This window comes from Staurois parvus, unplaced genomic scaffold (assembly GCF_062004578.1).
Source record: "Staurois parvus isolate SC_StPar_1 unplaced genomic scaffold, SC_StPar_1.0 ptg000719l, whole genome shotgun sequence".
Lineage (NCBI taxonomy): Eukaryota > Metazoa > Chordata > Amphibia > Anura > Ranidae > Staurois > Staurois parvus.
The window spans coordinates 2,334,930-2,354,353 of NW_028318515.1; the positions used below are offsets into that span (position 1 = coordinate 2,334,930).

Here is a 19,424-nt window from a genome sequence, read left to right on the forward strand (position 1 = left end):
TGTTGTTTCTTACAACAGTAGGAGAAACCTTTGTGTGTGCACTACTGCTGGCACTTACATGTGACTTTCCACCACCTAGTTGCATCCATAGGACATAAAGCCACTCCCCTCCTTCTTTCTCCTCCCAGCAAGTGATTGACAGTGCAGCTTTAGTCTGCGCTGTACCTAATAAAGGGCTTTTGTGATGAAATCATGGTGCAAGCTCTTCCGATCGGATATTCAGAGAAGCAGCGCTCTTGGACTTAAATTAACAGCAGTAAATAAAGTTATTTTGTCACACAAATAAAGAAAATATGTACTGCAGGCTGTTCTATAGGCTTCCTAAGCTGCCCTGGACTGAAAAAAGTAGAAACTTGAGCACTACTTTAAGATTGCCTGTACCATCCCTGCTGTGAGCTTGTACAATATTTTGGCCAGTTTTCCTGTCATTTGCAATATATTAACATCATACAGAGTTTTTGTAACATCCCTCTTGCGGTTTGTAAACCAGGGTTTGTCATTCGGAGTTAGGAAGGACTTTTTCCCTTATTTAGGGAAATTGGTTCATTCTGTAAATGATTTAAATTTTCTTATTTGCTAACAGCTTTCAAACAGCATAAAGCAAACCTATATTTACCATATATTTAAGGCTGCAATGTGTCTGCATTTATTTTCAGGTATTTTGTAAAACCACGTGTGCTTTGTTAAGTAAAAGAAAAAAAAAATCTCCTTATTTCCATAAGATAGAATGAAGGCACTCTGTAGTCCTAATATACACTGTATTGCCAAAAGTATAGGGACGTCTGCCTTTACACACACATGAACTTTAGTGACGTCTCAGTTTTAGTCCGTAGGGTTCAATATTGAGTTGGCCCACCCTTTGCAGCTACAACAGCTCCAACTCTTCTGGGAAGGCTGTCCACAAGGTTTAGGAGTGTGTCTATGGGAATGTTTGACCATTCTTCCAGAAGCGCATTTGTGAGGTCAGGCACTGATGTCAAATGAGAAGGCCTGGCTCACAGTCTCTGCTTTAATTATCCCAAAGGTGTTCTGTCGGGTTGAGGTCAGGACACTGTGCAGGACAGTCAAGTTCCTCCACCCCAAACTTGCTCATCCATGTCTTTATGGACCTTGCTTTGTGCACTGGTGTGCAGTCATGTTGGAACAAAACCCCAAACTGTTCCCACAAAGTTGGGAGCATGAAATTTTCCAAACTGTCTTGGTATGCGGACGCCTTAAGAGTTCCCTTCACTGGAACTAAGGGGCCAAGTCCAACCCCTGAAAAACAACCCCACACCATAATCCCTCCTCCACAAGACTATACAGTTGCAACAATGCAGTCAGGCAAGTCCCATTCTCCTGGTAACTGCCAAACCCAGACACGTTCATCGGTGTGATTCGTCACTCCAGAGAACGCATCTGCACTGCTCTAGACTCCAGTGGCAGCATGCTTTACACCACTGCTTCCCACGCTTTGCATTGCACTTGGTGATGTAAGGCTTGGATGCAGCTGCTCAGCCATGGAAACCCATTCCATGAAGCTCTCTAAGCTCTGTTGTTGTGCTAATCTGAAGGCCACATTAGGTTTGGGGGTCTTTAGCTATTGACTCTGCAGACAGTTGACGATTTCTGCGCACTGTGCGCTTCAGCATGTGCTGACCCCAGTCTGTCATTTTACACTTTGTGGCTGAGTTGCTGTTGTTTCCAGTTGCTTTCACTTTGTTATAATACCACTAACAGTTGACCGTGGAATATTTAGTAGCAAGGAATTTTCATAGATGGACTTGCACAGGTGGCAACCTATCACGGTACCACGCTTGAATTCACTGAGCTCCTGAGAGCGACCCATTCTTTCACAAATGTTTGTAGAAGCAGTCTGCATGACTAGGTGCTTGATTTTATACACCTGTGGCCATGAAGGTGATTGGAACACCTGAATCCAATGATTTGGAGAGGTGTCCCAATACTTTTGGCAACATAGTGTACTTTTTGATAACATTGTTTGAGATAAAATTACAGAGTTTGTAGGAAAGCACTAACTGTCTGGAAGAAGCAATTGTTGTTTTCTTGTATCAATCTATTATATATTTAAAAGAAAAGTGTGGGAATGGAAAATAACAAATATTTACACTTACAGAGGCTGAGCCAGCTGCCACTCAGGAATCTGGGCGGATCTTGACATTATTGTCGGGATCCCTGCCAAGCCTGCAGCAGCTCTGTGACATCATCCGACAGTGGACTTTAGCCTACTGTCAGCTGAATTTTGGTCACGGGATTGTCGAACTAAGGTCAATCCCGTGACGCATAAGAGAAGTATGGCCAAAAGAGCTTTGGTCATACTTCAACTACGCCAAAGGGAGTAAATAAGATAAGTTCATTCTTAAGGTTTACATATATTTTAAACATCAGTTAAAATCCTTTACAACTTAGTGAAAAGTAATAGGAATATCTTGTCACTTTATAGTCTCCCTCCAGTGCTATACATCATTGACGGACTTCATCAGGCTGGTGTTGTGACATATATCACAACCTTATAAGATCTCAGTCTTTGAGATAACAAAACATATGTGCAGGCTCCTCTGGGAACCTAAGATGAACTAGACTCGCAAAATAGAAAAAAATGCTTATACTGTACGTAGAACGTTTTGGCAAAAGAGACGATGTCTGTCTCTTCTGCCAAAAAATCCTGTATCCAAGCAATTCTTTTTCTATTGTATACTGCCTGCGGTGCAGGCGCAGTGTATACTCCTAAAGCATTCCCAGTATCTGGAGTAAAAAAAAAAGGTGTAGGAAGGAAAAGGCCATTTTGAGAGCAAAGATTCATATCAGTACAAGGTGGAGAGGTTGGATGGTAATGTTGTGTTCTCCACCTCGCCCAATCAGAGAACCCTTTGCGTTCATTAGGAAAATGCAAAGTGTTCTCTGCCACCTGGTCCAAGTGAGCTACTACCCTGCTGCATATTGAACATAGGGCAGTGATTTCCAGCTTCAACAGGGATCTCCCTGGCATGACACATGCATACTTACAATGGACCAAGTTGGACCAATGTAACAATGCAAAAACATGCATGCCTAAACTTCAGCTTTAAAATGGAACTATAGGCAACATTTTTTTTTTCATTTTGAATAGAGTAATTGAGAGTTATAACCCCTGTCGGTTTTTTTCTTTTTTTAACATCTGTGTCCCATTGGGGAGATTTACCTTCCCTTCCTGTCCCATAGCCAAAACAGAAGGTAAGCAATAATCCCTGCAAATTAGGGAATTAGTGTCCCCATTGGAAGGTTTCCCATCTATTGCTTTTCTGCGGACAAAAATTTAGGGTTTTCTTTAACCTCTTAATGCCGACCTCACACAAATATGTAGCCTCACTTCACTGGGCTTTATGCCATGGGGCAGCATATTTGCCGCACATCGCGCACCCAGCACAGAAACTGGAGTCTAACCATGGGCCCCAGTCCCGATTACAGGTCACTTGATTGCTGTGATGGGCTCTGATTGGTTATCACAGTGATTAGTCACTGTGAAGCCCGCCCCTGTGTTTTCTCTCTCTCTCTCTCCCCCCCTTTATAGAGAAAAAAAAGGTGTAAAATAAATAAATAAATAAAATATTAAAAAATAAAAAAAAAAATACCTAGATTAAGGTTTGTTCTAGGTCATTGTCAGGGTTAGTGTTTGGGTCAAGTAAAGGTCAGGGTCAGTATATTTTGGGCAGGATTTTTTTTCTTAAATTAGTATTAGTGTCAGTTAGTGTCAATGTCAGTATGTTTTAGGTAGGACAAATAAAGCAAACTATTGATTCTGGGCTGTAGTACGGGTACAAACAACAAATAACATACACAAATGTAGTATCACTGTGATCATTAGGAACAGGAGAATTTATTTGGGGTTTTTCTTTGCTGTTAGGTTATGATAGCAACAAGAAATATACAGTTACATTTAAAAAAAAATATTTAGTTCACTATTTTGGGCCAGTTTTCTTTGGTAAAAAAAAAATCAGGAGATATTCATTACCATTTTCCACCAAATGAAAGCCCAATATGTCCTAAAAAAAAGGTATAATTCACCTGGATGTACAAAGTAGTCGTAGGTTTTACTAACACATGTCAAAGTTGCACATTAGTGCTCAGGCATTAGGATTTGTTTTACCCTTAGGCTGAAGGGGTTAATTTCACTTTCACTGATAATGGTAAAGACGACATATCCCTATTCCTAACGGGGGGGGGCACAGCTAATAAAATATGTTCTAATCCCTCCCCACTCTATCCAAAACTGAAAAAGTAAAACTTTAAAAAACTTTTTATAACTATCCACTTTAAGCTGTCGTTAGCAGCAGTGCAAAGGCATGAAATGGAATATTGCACCAATATTCCCTAACTGCAATGGGTGCACATGGCAGAAAAATCTGTTTACCAGCACTTCCAAAGCATAATGGTCTCTTAAGATGGCTTTAACACTTTTCAAAGCCTAATAATTGCCTTCACAAAATTTCAAACTGAAGTGAAGTCAAAGAAATGACAAACAGGAGTCCCATTTATAGAAGTATCTAAAACCACAATGTTGCTCACAGAAAGCACTCCAGTTTTTCATTTCATTTGCACATCAACATTGGAAAAAGATCTGGGTATTCTATGTAATTCATCAATGTATTCTTTTAGATACTTTAATAAATGAAATCCTTGGTGCTGTCATATCCACCCTCTCCCCTCTCCATATTATTTGTGTCATGAAAGAAAAAGTCTGGAGGAACCGAATGTTAAAAGTTGGAGGTGTATTGCTGATTTCAGGAGAAATGTGACACCTCACAAGAGCTACAGTTCCATTCTGGTTGGAAAGTGAATTTTCAGTGCCAAGACATTTTCTTTCTTGGCTGTCACCAACGAACCTATTGCCCACTTTAAATAAAAGAAAAAAAGATCTGGCAGTTTCACATGCTATAAACCCTGCTGATTTTAAATTGAGAATAACAGTATGCAAATGTCGAGTGAACGTTTTCATGCAGTTTCCCTTGGCTTAACAAAACACTTCTTTCCTTCAACAGATTGGGTTGTGTAAATTTTAATGTGCGTACTTATGGGCTCAAAAGGTTCTGCAATACACGGGCAAATCATTTTTACAGTCTATATTCACACAGTATACTGATATCTCCTGTAATACAATGTAGTAATTCAAGTGAATACTGACGTCATGTCGTGTTCTGTCTGAAAGTTTGTCTGCGGGTTCTTGCTGCTGTATTTCTTAAGAGTATTCAGGCATCTGTAAAAGGAGAAATGTGGGACCAAAAAAAAAGAAAAACACATACTCACCTCCCTGCTGCAGCATCAGTGTGATGCTGCAGCTATCCCCTACCGGCTTCAAACCCAAGAACTGAGTGATCACATGATTGCTGATTGCTTAGTTCTCAGTCCACTTAGAGCAGAGAGCAGTGACTATCAGTCACCACTCTTTGCTCTGCCCCTCCAGCGCTCACTGGAGCCCACACCTCCTTAAAGGCATGCCCAGCAAAAGCACATTGGCAGCTGAAGGCATCTAGTGCATCCCCACATCCAATTCAACCAACTGTACAAAAAAGTGGCAACCACTCAAGCCTATAACTAGCCTTTGCAGTAAGGTGCACATGGAAGGTCAACACACAACAAAAACAAACAAAATATTTCCCAGCACACTTGCCAGCCAGCCTGTAAAATAATCAAATTAATCCTGTCTAACAATCCACATTAAAAACAGAGGGTTTTGTTTTCACACATTTGCAAATATACGTTTAAATCGCAGGGCCTACATCAAGGCTCCTCTATATACTGCGGTCCTAACTCTGGAATTTTCAGAGTCCCTCAAGTTGGAGCAAATATAGCAGTGGATAGATTAAGAGCAGGTTTGCTTCTTGTCAGCACATGAACATATGGGTTCTTGTATTGCTCATCCTTCTTACACTCCAGCCCTGCTGTACAGGGACTGCAGAAGGCTATAACAGGTTGATTTCAGGTACTTTCACTCCTTGTTTTTAAAATAGATTTAATGATGTATTAATGATTACAGAGCTGCACTAATATGTGTCTTTTATATTTGCCTGGAGTTCAGCTTTAAATATCTTTCTTTTAGCCAGAGAACAATAGAGCAAAATGCAAAGTAAAATCATTTCCAGCAGTCAGTTAGCAAGAATGCCCCCTGTTGTAAATGCTGTGAACTTGAAAATTCTCATTGGTTTCTATAGGATACCATTTATGTACCAAACTGTATGTTATTCCTCCAGTCATTATGGCCCCAGGCATGGTTACTCATATTGTTGCAGCACATCTCTCTTTGACAAACAGAGCTAACGGCATTTCCTTCCATGTGAGCCAAGTCAACATAAAACACTGCATTCATTTGTATGGATGTTTTGCAAGATAGGCTGGAGGCCATTGATGTGTGCTGGTTCAAGAACACTGAAATGCTAAAACATGTCAGCCTGGTTCTAATTTCTGAACTGTGCAGACATGGGAATTGTCTGGACTTGAAGCTTTTTTTCCAACCGCAAGGAACAAGGAGCTGAACATTTTCATTTCTTTATAATTAAAATTGCAGGAAAGCATGGTGTATTAATAGTGTAAAGGAGGTAATAATATACACCTTACTACCTGCAGGCAAATCTCTAGCTAGTTAATAAAATAATTAAGTTCATACTTTACCCACATTTTTTTGAAGTAAGCATTGCATAAAATGTAAAGTTTCAATTTAGATATATACTTTAAAAGCACCATTGGGATTACTTTCATTTGCCCCGTGCCATTTTTAAAATGGCACCCAGTCTCAGCAGCTCTGGCAGATGCCGATAGGGGTTATTTATTTAGCTACCAGTTGTTTGTAATAAACATGGTCTAGCACTAAGCCAACCCTGTCTGTGTCACAAAAAAGAAGTTGGGGAAAAAAGCTCCCCTAAAGCTTTATTCAGCTATGCTGCGTTTATTTGACATCCTTTCTTGTCGGAAGACTTTTTCAATTATACTCTTTGCTAAATTTTTGGTGTTGGTCAAATTAATGAAAAGTTCATTAAAGCTTAAAGTGGATCTTCACCCTTTAAATTCACTTGGCTCCTCTCCATCCCCCTCCGCTTTTTTTTTGTTTTTTTAACACAATTAGTTTCGTCAGTGTCCTGGTGCTTCCTATGACATTCATATCTCAGGAGACATCGGGAGCCCATCACATCAACTCCACTCACTAACAGAGAAGGGGTGGGGCTAGCGGTGTGTCATTGGAAGGCTGCACCAGAATCCAGAAGAGCCGGCGCAACCTTCTGATGACTTCACAGAAAAACATGGCAGTACAGGACCTGGTGGCAGCTGCTGAGAAGAGGATCTCAGCAGGACAACGCTAGATTCACTGTGTGGGTGAATATCTGAGATGTCCTCAGACCAGGATCAGGTAATAGGGGGAGGAAAAACAAAAATAATAGAGGGGGGAGAGAAATTCCTCTTTAAGAAACAAAAATATATCTATGCAAAATTTGTAACCAAATTAAAACTCTATCTGCTATCAAAGTAAGAAGTATAATAAGTTGGGTAGACTACAAAAGCATAAACTGATAAAATTCAGAACCAACACATCTTCAAATGATTAAAAGGCTATAGGGCATTACAGAGGACCTTCTGTGTTTTGCGGCAAAATTTTCTCAATTCCTCTTTTACCATTTTTACTGAATTAACATTGCTACAAGCTCAGGGGATCCACTTTGTTCTGTAATCTGCATTGCCCTCTACTGCTGCATGTCTGGTCCCCTGATAATGCAGCGCCAGATTTGGTGCCGGGACTTTATATTGCCAGTAGTTTATATTGCCATTGTGTTAAAGCAAGACAGAGCTCCCTAGCTGAATTAAACTGTTTCCTCCTGGGATGTGAGACGTGGTATCCGAGGAGACTGCAGAAAAAAGCTGAAATGTAGCCTAGGCAAGAACTGAGGAAGGGCAAAGGTTTGGATAACAAAAGATTATAAAAAGGTATTTACAAATCCTGAAATATAAAGCAGGTCAGATTTTAATACTGTAGGGAGAGGAAGAAATAAATAAGGCATTGTGTAATTTTAAGTGAAAGGTTAACCACTTAATTTTGGCTTGATGCATATATGCGCCTCTCAGCGGGTGGGCCTTAACGACGAGCAGCTGCATATAAGCGGCCCTGTATAAACAGCTTACTGTGCTGAGTGAACTCTCCCAGCATGGTAGCCAGCGGGGATCGGTAAGCTTCCGATGCATATTTGACATCAGGACCTTTCCGATCATGTGACTGCTGTGACAGCCAATCACAGTGGTCACGTTACCCAAATGCCTGCCTCCGCCACCTGGCATCCAGAAGCTCTTAAAGGGCTGGGAGGCGTTGGCGCTAAAGGGTTAAACTATGCACAAAGAGGATGCTTGCAGATGTAAGATTAAAGTATATGCCATTATGTTCTCATATAAGCTTTAACATGTTAATATTATTAGTTATTTTCAATATTTTTAAATCTGTGGCCTTCATCAAAATTATACCTTGTATTTCTGCCATGGAGGTCCTTGTTCAGGCACCTTTGTGTTATAGAGTTACAGAGTCTCCAAATGGTGCTCCTGCATTAACACCCTGTCACATGAGCTTCCGATGAATACTAAACACAAACATGCCCATGCACATTGTACAGGCATGGTCTAGTGTTGTTACCAAAGGTATATTTACCATAAGGCAAACAAGGCATTTGCTTAGGGCGTCATTTTTCAGGGGGGCAGCACTGCCGGAAGAAGGGATGGAAGAAGGGACACAGGTGGCATGGGGACCTGGTGGGTTCCGAGAGAGGCTGTGGGTTTCATGACAGTGTATGCACAGCCCGCCTCTTGTTCCCAGGGCTGTCCGGAGCTGTGAAGGTGAGTGTCTTTCTCTTCACGTGGGCGATGGTGGCTGGTGTATGGGGGCAGTGGTAATGGAAGGCTCTCTCTAGTGAGGGGGAGGAGTGTTGTTGGTCAATGTCAGGCTCTCTCTGTAGGGGGGCGCCAATTTTTGTGTTGCCTAGGGCAGCACAAAACCTATATACACCACTGGTTGTCACTGTCAGCAAACCCGTGCTGAGAGATTGTTGGAAGTAATGAGCAGAACTGAGATGCAATAAGGTATGGAAGATGGCGAAAACCAGTATTTTATTAAAAATAAAAACAAACCTAAATGTCATTCATTTAGGGTTTGCATCTACATTGAGGTGGACCATGTACATAAGGCCAAAACTGAGATCGTGAAAATATTATATGTAGACTTTTGCTTTTTAGAAAAAATATACTGAAGATAGTTGTATGAAAAACTGGTCATTGTATGTAAATGAAATAAAATGGTAGCTCACATTGCTCTTTGGTACAGTAAAGTTGGCTATAGATGGTGGATGAAGAATCTTCCCCATTTGGGCACTGTATACTGACAGTAGAACTCTCCACTATCAAAATACACTGATCAATGGCTGTAGCTGCTGAGTGACAAAAGTTTTCCAACTTGTCTGACAGAAGTTACTCTAACAATCGACTTCTATCAAACAGGCACAGCTACACAAAAGTCGAAATTCAGCAGGTCTCTACTGAACTTGACAAATTTTGAACTGTCTATGGCCAGCTCAAGCAATCTATTGTGGACATTGTCTTTGTTAAGTAGAATTATTCAAGCAATGTATTTCAGTATCAGTCAATATCTACTTCTTTAAACAATTCTAGCACATTTTATGCAAAATCACTTCTGTGCCCCTGCACATAAGATGTGCAAAACCTTACATTTGTAGACATGTTTGTATAATAATATGGATGTTTACAAGTTACCTACAATCAGGGCAGATATCTTCCAGATGTTCCCCCAAGAAAGACTAGCACAGCAGGTCACATAAACATGCATAACATTCTGGTATATACAGTAGGCATGCTTAGCCGACTTTGTCCTTCATCTAATGTCATGGCCACCTTTAGTACAGCAGATTAGCAATTGTTAAAGGTCAGAAAAAAATAGTTTATGGGCATAATAGTACTAGTGAAAACTATAGTACAGTGGCTATGCTGTGGCTACATGGATCAAAATTCAGCTGGTCCCTGCTGAACTGACCGAATTTCAAACCATCTATGGCAACCTTAGGAAGAGTCTTGTGATGAGTTTTAAAGAATCCTTGGGGAAGGATATGGCAAATATTTAAAAGAAAACCTAGACGCAGTAGTAAAAATTGTAAATTTAAAAGTTCTCTGTTATTAGTTGTATATCAAAGTATTTTTTTTCAGTAGTAATATTCATAATAACCTGAAGTAATATTTGTTTGCGAGAAATATCATACAAGTGTTATTAATATCCTTTGAATGGAACATGGAGTTGTTGCCCATACAAACCAGTCATTTGATGACCTCCAATTTTTAACTTCACTGTAGCAATGACTGCTGGAATCTGGTCAACACAGACACATTTTACTTCTTTTATTTTTATAAAATATCTTTATAATCTCTTTAGAGCTATTCGAGGTTGTTATGATATATATATAGCCATATTTTCCTTTCTCCTTCATGTTTTAAAATGAAAAGCTTATTTTCATAAGAAGATTTTATTTTAATAAGAAAATTACAAGAGTGTACAGTGTCATCCTAAACCATCATTAGTGGAGACTTATGTACTATATTTGGTGCTTGAGCAGTTAAAATAGCTAAATGTAATTTTTGCCACAGTGAGCATGAAGCATTATTATGTTAGTTTAGTTATGTTATAAATCTTTTGGCAGTAATTTTGACTGTGGAAAAGCAGACTATAACTCAACCTGTCACTCTGAAAGAAGAAGTTAGCCTGGAATTTATGCATACAGTTATTTAGAGCAGCGTCAGTCATTAAACTAAGCTGCTACTGCTTGCCTTCAATTAGGAAAGACTTAACCCATTCAGATGTGGAGAAACCTGAAGTATTATTAATTACCAATGTTTGGTGTCAATCAATGTTTTTATATTTTCATAATGGAAATGTTCAATTTTAGTTCATAAAAGTCAAATTTATAGGAAGCCTGTACTGAGGAAGCATGGAGTCTGTACTTGTTGACCTCCCACAATGGAATGCTGGTTCCCTACATATACAGCAATGATGAACCAATGGTTTCAGTACTTTCTCAGTCTCTGAAAGAAGTCTGCATATTCAGAACCCTGACAAGCCTGCAACTTTTCTGATATTTGATTGTTCTGGATATGTGTCTCAGAAAGCAGTAGTTGTCAGTCAGATAACTAGTATATTATATAAAGTGTACTTTAAAGAGTATTGAGGACTGGAAACAGAAGAACATGATTTGCAATTTTTTCAAATACTTGCATGCATATCTACGTGATCTGAACAGTAGTATGTAATTGAGGAATCAAAGCAATTTTGAAGCATAAATTATATGATTCTCCCCAGATTCACTGATTGGCCTGGTTTTCATTTGTTATTAACACGAGTAACTGAATAAAACCCACAATCATATTTCTTTGCTGATAAGCATCAAGCATAAAAATATGTGTTTCCCCTTGCAGATCCCATACCTCCTTCTCAACAACTCCATGCCAGAAGCACGGCCAAGGATGCAGCCAGTTGTGTTTGGAGAAAGTATCGAAGTGAATCCTGAGCCAGTACAAGAAATCAGGTAAATCAGATCTTTGAGCTATCCATCTTTGGAATCTAAGTCTTTAGTGTACTTTACTGAACTGCACCTTGTCAGTGCAAGTTGTGTTGCTTCATGGAATTTACTTGTTTGTGGTAGTTTTTATGCATGTCTATGCAGTTACCTGGGGAAAAAATAGAAACAATTCAAGTGTTAATTTATTAGATCAGCTGATATTATTAATGCAATAAAAAGAGGCTCCTAATTTTACCCAGCACATTTAAAGTGTTACTAAACCCACAACAGTAAAATCAACTGTATATGCAGTAAAGCATGCTTGTTATACTCACTGAGGAACCTAAGGGGTTAATCCTCCGCATTGAGTAAAATGGCTGTTTGATCCTGTCTTCTCTGATCTTCCCTTTCTTCTACTGTCCTCAATTCATCTGCTGATAGTACAGAGCCCTAGGAGATACTCTGCACATGCTCAGATTAGTATGTATAGCCAGAGAGTTTTTTGTTTATTGTTTGGGAGGGTGCATGTGATCAGCACAGGGCCAATCAACAGAAGGCTGTTTGATTCTATCTTCTCCGATCCTCCCCTTTCTCTACTGTCCCCATTCCATATACTGATAGAACAGAGCCTTGGGGGCAAGCTGCACGTGCATAGTTTGGTGTGTATTGATAGAGAGTTTTTTTTGGGGGGAGAGTGCATGTGATCAGCACAGAGCCAATCAGCGCTGTCCATATAGAGGGTCAGGGGTTATGCAGCCTTGTAGGACAATCAGGGGAGAATAAAAACTCTTTCTACAAGCTTTAGCCAGTGCTCTGTTGAACACTGATAGATGTCACAAGACTGATCTAACTGCTGATGAGAAAAGGTATTTAGCAGTTTATATTTACTAAAATAATTGCATTTCCATGTTCTGTGTACTGTGGGAGACCAGATAGAGTGAATGCAGGGGCCTGGGTTTAATAACACTTTAAGAAAATAGGTCATACTGACCATGTGACATAAATGTTGAAATGGATCGTAAGCTCCAAGGAGCAGGGCTCTCTAATCCCTCTTGTATTGAACTGTATTGTTTCTGTATTGTCTCCCTCCATAATGTAAAGCGCTGAGCAAACTGTCGGCACTATACAAGTCCTGTATAATAATAATAATAATAATAATAAATGGAACTCATTCTGGCACAGAAATGGTAGCTAGATATTAAAAGCATAAACTGATTAGTTACCCTGTTCTAAAAAAAAGGGACATGCTATAACTGAAAGCAGCCAATCTGAGCTTTTCATTTAGCACTTTCATTTAGCTTGACAGATTGTATAATTTTGATCTTATCATTTGGTTGTACGTACATCATAATGGGAGTGCACAGCTTTGTACACAGAAAGGCAGCTACAACATAATGCAACACAAACAAAAGGTAACTAAAACTCATTTAGATGTTCAATCTAGCCAACTAAAGAAATGTAATTGTTCAACACAACCAAAACGTATTTTTCCTATTGGAGACAGTTGGGAATAGATTAAGACCCTGTCAGTCTTTTTTCCTTGCAAAACATGAAGTTGAGTGAGCTGGATTTGAAATAGAATTAGATCCTGAGGATGAAGATGAGACGATAGAGCACAATGATTCTAGCTAGGCAGCTTTTTAAAATGGACAGAAATCCAAGTGTACTGCTTTAACTGCAAAAGTCCAAATATAACAAAAAGGACAGTCCAATGGTTTCTGGGGGCTTTAGGGTTTCTTTTTCATTAGGGCTTGAAAAATGTGTTTAGTTGATTGTAGCCTCTTAGTGCATTTGGGAAATCCAAGTGCTTTATATGGTTTCTCTTGTATAATGTTAAAGCTGAACTCCAAGTCTGTGCCCGCACTGCGTGGGTTAACTGCTTGTTTTTGTCTATGGGATTGAGCCGAGATATATTCACCTAATTCTGCCGATCCTCCCGGCGCAAGACCTGTCCCTGCCACTCTTGCCCCCTCTCTGTCTAGTGGTCTTATGCAGTGGACTATTCCTCGCATCATCATGCCCATAGACCGGCTCTGGACGTGAGAACAACAGGACCAGTCCACCGCTGTTTGCTTTATATGCAAGTAACAAAATTATTTAATGGGTTGATTACAGTGCTGCTCTCTCAGGGACTCAAAATCCATTTAAGTTTATTAAATGTGCTAGGTTAAAATGTGTCTACCAGGAGAAGCAGAGTTTATGGCTGGAAAAAGCATTGGGAGGACTATAGGAGCTGGTAAAAGGACAGCAAATCCTAAGTATGTGACAAAATCCACATATTTATGAGTGTTTATGTTACAAGTTTTGAAAAGCAACAGTAGCAAAATTGTTTATGAAACCCATAAAAAAAAAAGTTAGCAATGCTATTGAGAGAATGAGTCTCCATTTATTGGACAGTGTAGTTTGTATAGGAAAATGACATACAATCATAAGAACAATTACTAAATATTAAATCGTAGTATTTATGTGACATATCATGCATAGGTATTTAAGGTGTTTATATACAGTAATACCATCAGTTTACAGATTATTAATTCACATCAGTCCCTGCTCTCAAGTTGCTTACAATCTAAAGTCCGTATCTCACAGACATACTATAGGCAATTTAGACAGGTAAAGATAGTGTCCTGGCTAGAATTGAAACTGAGGACCTCAGTAATGCTTTATAAAAGCCTCTGTGCTGTCCATATGATGCAAAGTATTCAACCATTCACAGATAAATTAGCTTATATTGTATTTGGTCAGTTTGTGTATCAAACAAGTTTTCTTAATTTACGAATATTTGGATGCCATGATTAAAACACCTTTCATGTTGTATTAATCAGATTTGTATTTTCTTATATTTTTTAAAACTTGTCTTGCAGGTGCAATTCTGAGATCAAATATGATTCAGAGAAGCATTACCGAGATCACGTTTTGTATGCCCCAGTTCCAACCATTACTTCCTACAGTGAGACCATAATCTCCACTCCAAACTGCACATGGAGGAATTATAAATCTCAGCTGCTCTTTGAACCTCGCAACAAACCTTTAAGGTTTCAAAGTACAACCATCATATTCCCCAAACATGCCAAGAACATTTACAGAACAACACTCAATTACAATTGTGGGGGGGCCAAGAAATGGTTTGCGTCTAGTGTGCAACTGGAACTGTGCGAGGAAACAAGCCCATGTATTATATATACTGACAACCTATAAACCTGATCAAGGACTATGCCCACCTCACTGAAGAACACACATGCCTGCCAATGCACTTGGGCTTACAAATATGAGATGGCGGATCTACAGCTTAAGCGGTTTGAATTCTCCAAAACTAACGTTATTAAAACTTGACTGTTTATGATTGAAAGACTTGTACACTACACTGGGATTTCCAGTGCTTTTATGTGAATATTGTATCTGTTCGCTACAATGGCCTGTTTATTTTATGCTGTTTTGTACATACTTTTTTTTTTAAGTGGAAGAGATTCAAGAGAATTCAATATAAAATTTGTTGTAACTTTTTCCCATCTTAGCTAAAGCTGGCCATGCACTATTCAGGGTTTTATCCAATGCAATGCAGATTAAAGCATCACTTTAAATCACTGGCTTAAAGTAAACAAAAATGACACTGAAAAGTAAGCACATAAATTAAGTGCAGCACCTAGTTGTGTCTATATGTATCTTTGGATGTTTGCACAACACAGAGGTAGAGTAGAACCCTGATTTGCAATGCTTCAACACTTCTTGGTAGCAATGAATTCTGAATTCCAATGGCCTGTACAATGAACTACCAAAGGCTGGGTATCCTACTTTGGTTGGAGCTTTATTTGCTATATACCTAGAGACTCCATTTGAATTTTTGAATTTTGCAGGCAATCCCTGTTGTTTCCCTTTGTGGTAATGTTGAATGCTGACCTGTTTGCTCTCATGCCTCCCCACTGGCCTGCCTCTTTTATGCAGGCCCATTGGTCAATATGGAGAAGGGAAGAGCTAGGCCAGTCTTTGGCGCTATCAAGAAACACAGACATCTTGCAGATTAAACCTCCAAAGGAATATGCAGGCAGCACCAGTTGTGTACAGTGTCATTTTCAGAATAGGTGTTCTTTTAGTATGAATGACAAATACATTCATTGAAACAATAAAAATGTATAACATGTAAAAATCTTTGTTCAAGCACAATACCATTTGAAAAAAAAAATCTAATAAATTGAAATTATTGACTGCAGAGGCAAAAAAAAAAAAAAAAAAAACTTTGGCCAAAGAATTGCAGCGGAACTACCCTGGGCCCTATCAGTTGGTGGAGTGAGAAGGAAAGAGACAAGCATTCTTGAATCAGGGTTATAACACGGCTCCCCGGGACCACGGCTCTAGTAGTTGTTACCTCGGTTGCCACATCACTCATTAGACCTGAAATCTGTATTCAAGGAAAATCATGCAGCTAAAATAATTTGATTTGATGATTCTAATTTCCAATGCTTGTCTGTCAAGTTGAAGAATTGCAAATAACAAAAGATCTTACCGTGTATGGCTAGCATTAAAATATTTAGCTAAAATGACAATTTATCAAACATCTGCTATTAATGTCACATAAATTGTGAATGTGTTAACATACCTGAAGCATCTGAGTTTTTGGTGATTACAGAACCAGCAGTGGGAAAACCAGGATAACACAAGAACAGAGATGCCCCAAACAGAAACTATGGTTATGCTTTGTTCTATTTTGGGGCATTTGATTTTGGAACACAGAAGCAGGTCGGGTGGTCAGCTCTTATACAGAGGGATCTGTGCAATGGGTGGTTTGGCTATATAACAACCACCAACATTTGTTAGAAAGATAAGCATGTTATGCCTAAAGGAAGAATGGTTGCTGGACGATGTCATGACAGCTCCTTGCAGTGGCATCCTATTCCAACCTCAATAGTTATTTGCATATGTTAATTATTTCTTCTGGTACAGGTTTTATGCATACACTAATTCCACTAAAGCTACAACCAAAGTATTTCTGAGTGTAGAGCTGAAAAATCCCTAAGTGAAAGGTTACCAATGTGCCCTAAATACAACTGATGCCTATTTTTTTTAAAGTTTTTCTGTCTTTTGAAGCTCCTTGAAAATGCCTGTTATCTCCAAGATTTAGGCCTCATGCACACAGGGTGTTTTTGCAGCCACTTTTAGGGGTGTCAGCCGTTTTTTTACAGCTTCCATACACCAATCCATATTATCCTATGTGTCCATGCACACATAGACTTTTAGAAGCTTTTAGTGGCAGGGGCTTTTAGGAGCTGTAAAACAAAAACACTGCCAGTGTGTCCAGGAGCAGCAGCTCTTGGGCAGAAAAAATGCTTGATAATTTTAAAGCGCATTTAGCGCTTGAGAGTTAATTCATTTCAATGGCCAGAATAATTTATTATTCTGGCCAATGAAATGAATTAACGCCCTAGAGCTTGATGCCTGTAAATGCGCCTAAAAGCTTGAAAAAGTGTTGGGCACTTTTACAAGCGTCAGGCTTTTTTTCTGCCAAAATAATTCTGCAAAGAGGAGGAACGTTTTTAAAACATCTTGTGCGAATGAGGCCTAAATTGTTGGGCTTAGAAATTCTACATTCACCAGCCCAGTGCCAATGCTTTTATAGTAACTAATGTTCTTTGTAATATGCATCACTGAGGCTGAACACAGGCTCAGTCAAGCCACAGATTTATGTGAAACTCCTTTTAATGCATGTTTTGGGTAAATCCTATAACAGAATATCATATCATGTTATTCAGGTTCAAAAGGAGTAAAATAAGTATTTTTCTGATTGTAGTGGAGCATTAATGTAACAGAATGTAAATAATTATTGTCTCACATTTCACTTTAGAGAATAATAATATTGATGGCAAGTTTTATGCACATGAGGTCTCTAATTGCTTGTCACCTGGAACGAGAAACCAGTGTTCGTAATATTTTAATGTCCATATCATGCATGTATATAGAACATTTCATTTCAGTTTTCTATATAGTGATTGCAAGTACATAGAAGGGATAACACATATGGATTAAACCCCTATGTAAGCATAACACTGAGTGATGCTAGGCAAGTAGACAGTGCCCTAAATGAGAATATATGGCACTTTGGTTGGTTCTTTGATAAAACATCCCACTGTAAAAGTGTGAGACTAGGCACCATGCATAAAGTTACAATTTGCTATTTTCCTTAATTGTGAGTGAAAAAAAATATTGTAAAATATAAATATGTACTTATAGGATGTGGGGTAAATGTGATGTAAATGCATTTCTATTTTTGATATTAGGATACTTTGCAAATAATTAGTCATTTTTGTTTTGCATTTTGGAAGCATCAAAGCATAACAAAGCTGTTTCTAACTGTGATTATGGATGCTTTATATAAAATTTGTTGCAGTTTATAATGACTTGTTTCATTTTGCTTGTCACACCTGATTTCCACATACATACATGTTTAAGATAGATAAAGGTGTTTTTTTATTTTTTTTTGCACTTGGAAGATTTAAGCCATAGATGAGATATTTGCCCATGCTGGAATCCACCTCTGCACTTGTTCAGCAGTGACACCATTGCACTCTTGAGACTTTGATATGTTCCATAAAGCAGTGTTTCTCAACCTTTTTTCAGTCAAGACAGCATTTAAAGTTACGAACAATCTTGAGGCACCAGTTAAAATTATGGACTGTCTCAAGGCACACCATTCTAAAATGTAAAAAAATATTCTAATAGTTTTACCTAATGTAGCAAAACCCACACATGTAGGACACCCAATGTTAGAGGGGATTTAATCTTTCAAAGCAAATACACTTTTGCACACTGCTACTGAATTGTATTCCAATGTTTCTCTTCTCCCTCAATTTCTCTCTTTCACTTGGCTAATTTGACTCCATTACTGACATAGATGCGTGGGGGTGTCAAACAAGGATGCCATGCAGACGACCAACATCCTCCATATCAACTGATGTTGTCATTGGTTGTTAAGACCCTAGAGGGTTGTAATGAAAACCTATGGCTTGGTGTAACTAAAAGGCAGGCTTGATCCACCCATTGGCTTGTATACAATTTTTGGCCAATTTTTAGGCATTTTGCCAAGGCACCCCTGAAGAAACTTCAAGGCACCCTGGTTGAGAAAGGCTGCCATAAAGGATTTGGCTAATTTGCAGAGAGATGTTACAACAGGTACCTAGCACCTCTAGCCAAAGAAGCTTGTTTTTGCATTCAGCAGTCCAGAGAAGACCAAATTATTAAGCTGCCTATTGATATTGTCTTATTTTGCTATTTATGCATCTTGTTCTGTTGAAAGAGTAGCTCATTTAAGCTTTGCCCACATTTATGAGCATCAGGATTTAGCAGAAGAAAAGCAGGTAGTTTTATTTCTGTGTGCAGACAAGCAATGTACTGCATAATCTTGGAGCCTGAAGCTATATGTTTTTGCTAGTAAAAGGTTACAGTCCAAACATACTTTTTTAAAAGAAATCCCCCTTTTGCAAGCTACTCTTTAATAAAAAGTAAATATTTGCAGCTAAAAAAAAAAAAAGGTTTCAAAAAAAAAAAAAAAAATGAAAATGCGCTTTGACTTTCATCCATGCATCAAAATTGTTATTGTAATCTTGGTGCCTTTGGTCCTGACTGAGCACTAAGATCCTATAGTCAGATAGTCCACTCTAGTCTCTGTGGTAAAACACAAACGTTAGGGTTCTTTGCAGCAATGTGAACTGCAATGTTCCCTCCCACTTCCCATTTATTTCGACTGAACTGAGAACTAGGTGCACCACATGATTGTGCTGCAGCTATGCAAAATGTGTACAGTATGTCATCCCATGTACTAATAAATAGCTGGCCTCAAATCACTGGTGTTACATGGTCATGACTTACGTT

General features: G+C 38.8%; 1 protein-coding gene across 1 annotated transcript in view; it reads left to right on the plus strand.

The window, feature by feature from the left end:
* RFLNA (refilin A) overlaps nucleotides 1-17,950 on the plus strand; it is a 65,897-nt gene extending 47,947 nt beyond the window's left edge. The window contains exons 3-4 of the mRNA XM_089653686.1: nucleotides 11,482-11,591; nucleotides 14,429-17,950. Coding sequence (XP_089509812.1) covers nucleotides 11,482-11,591; nucleotides 14,429-14,762 — 444 coding nt within the window. The 3' untranslated portion in view covers nucleotides 14,763-17,950. The remainder of the gene's footprint in view (nucleotides 1-11,481; nucleotides 11,592-14,428) is intronic.
* The last annotated feature ends 1,474 nt before the right edge of the window (nucleotides 17,951-19,424 follow it).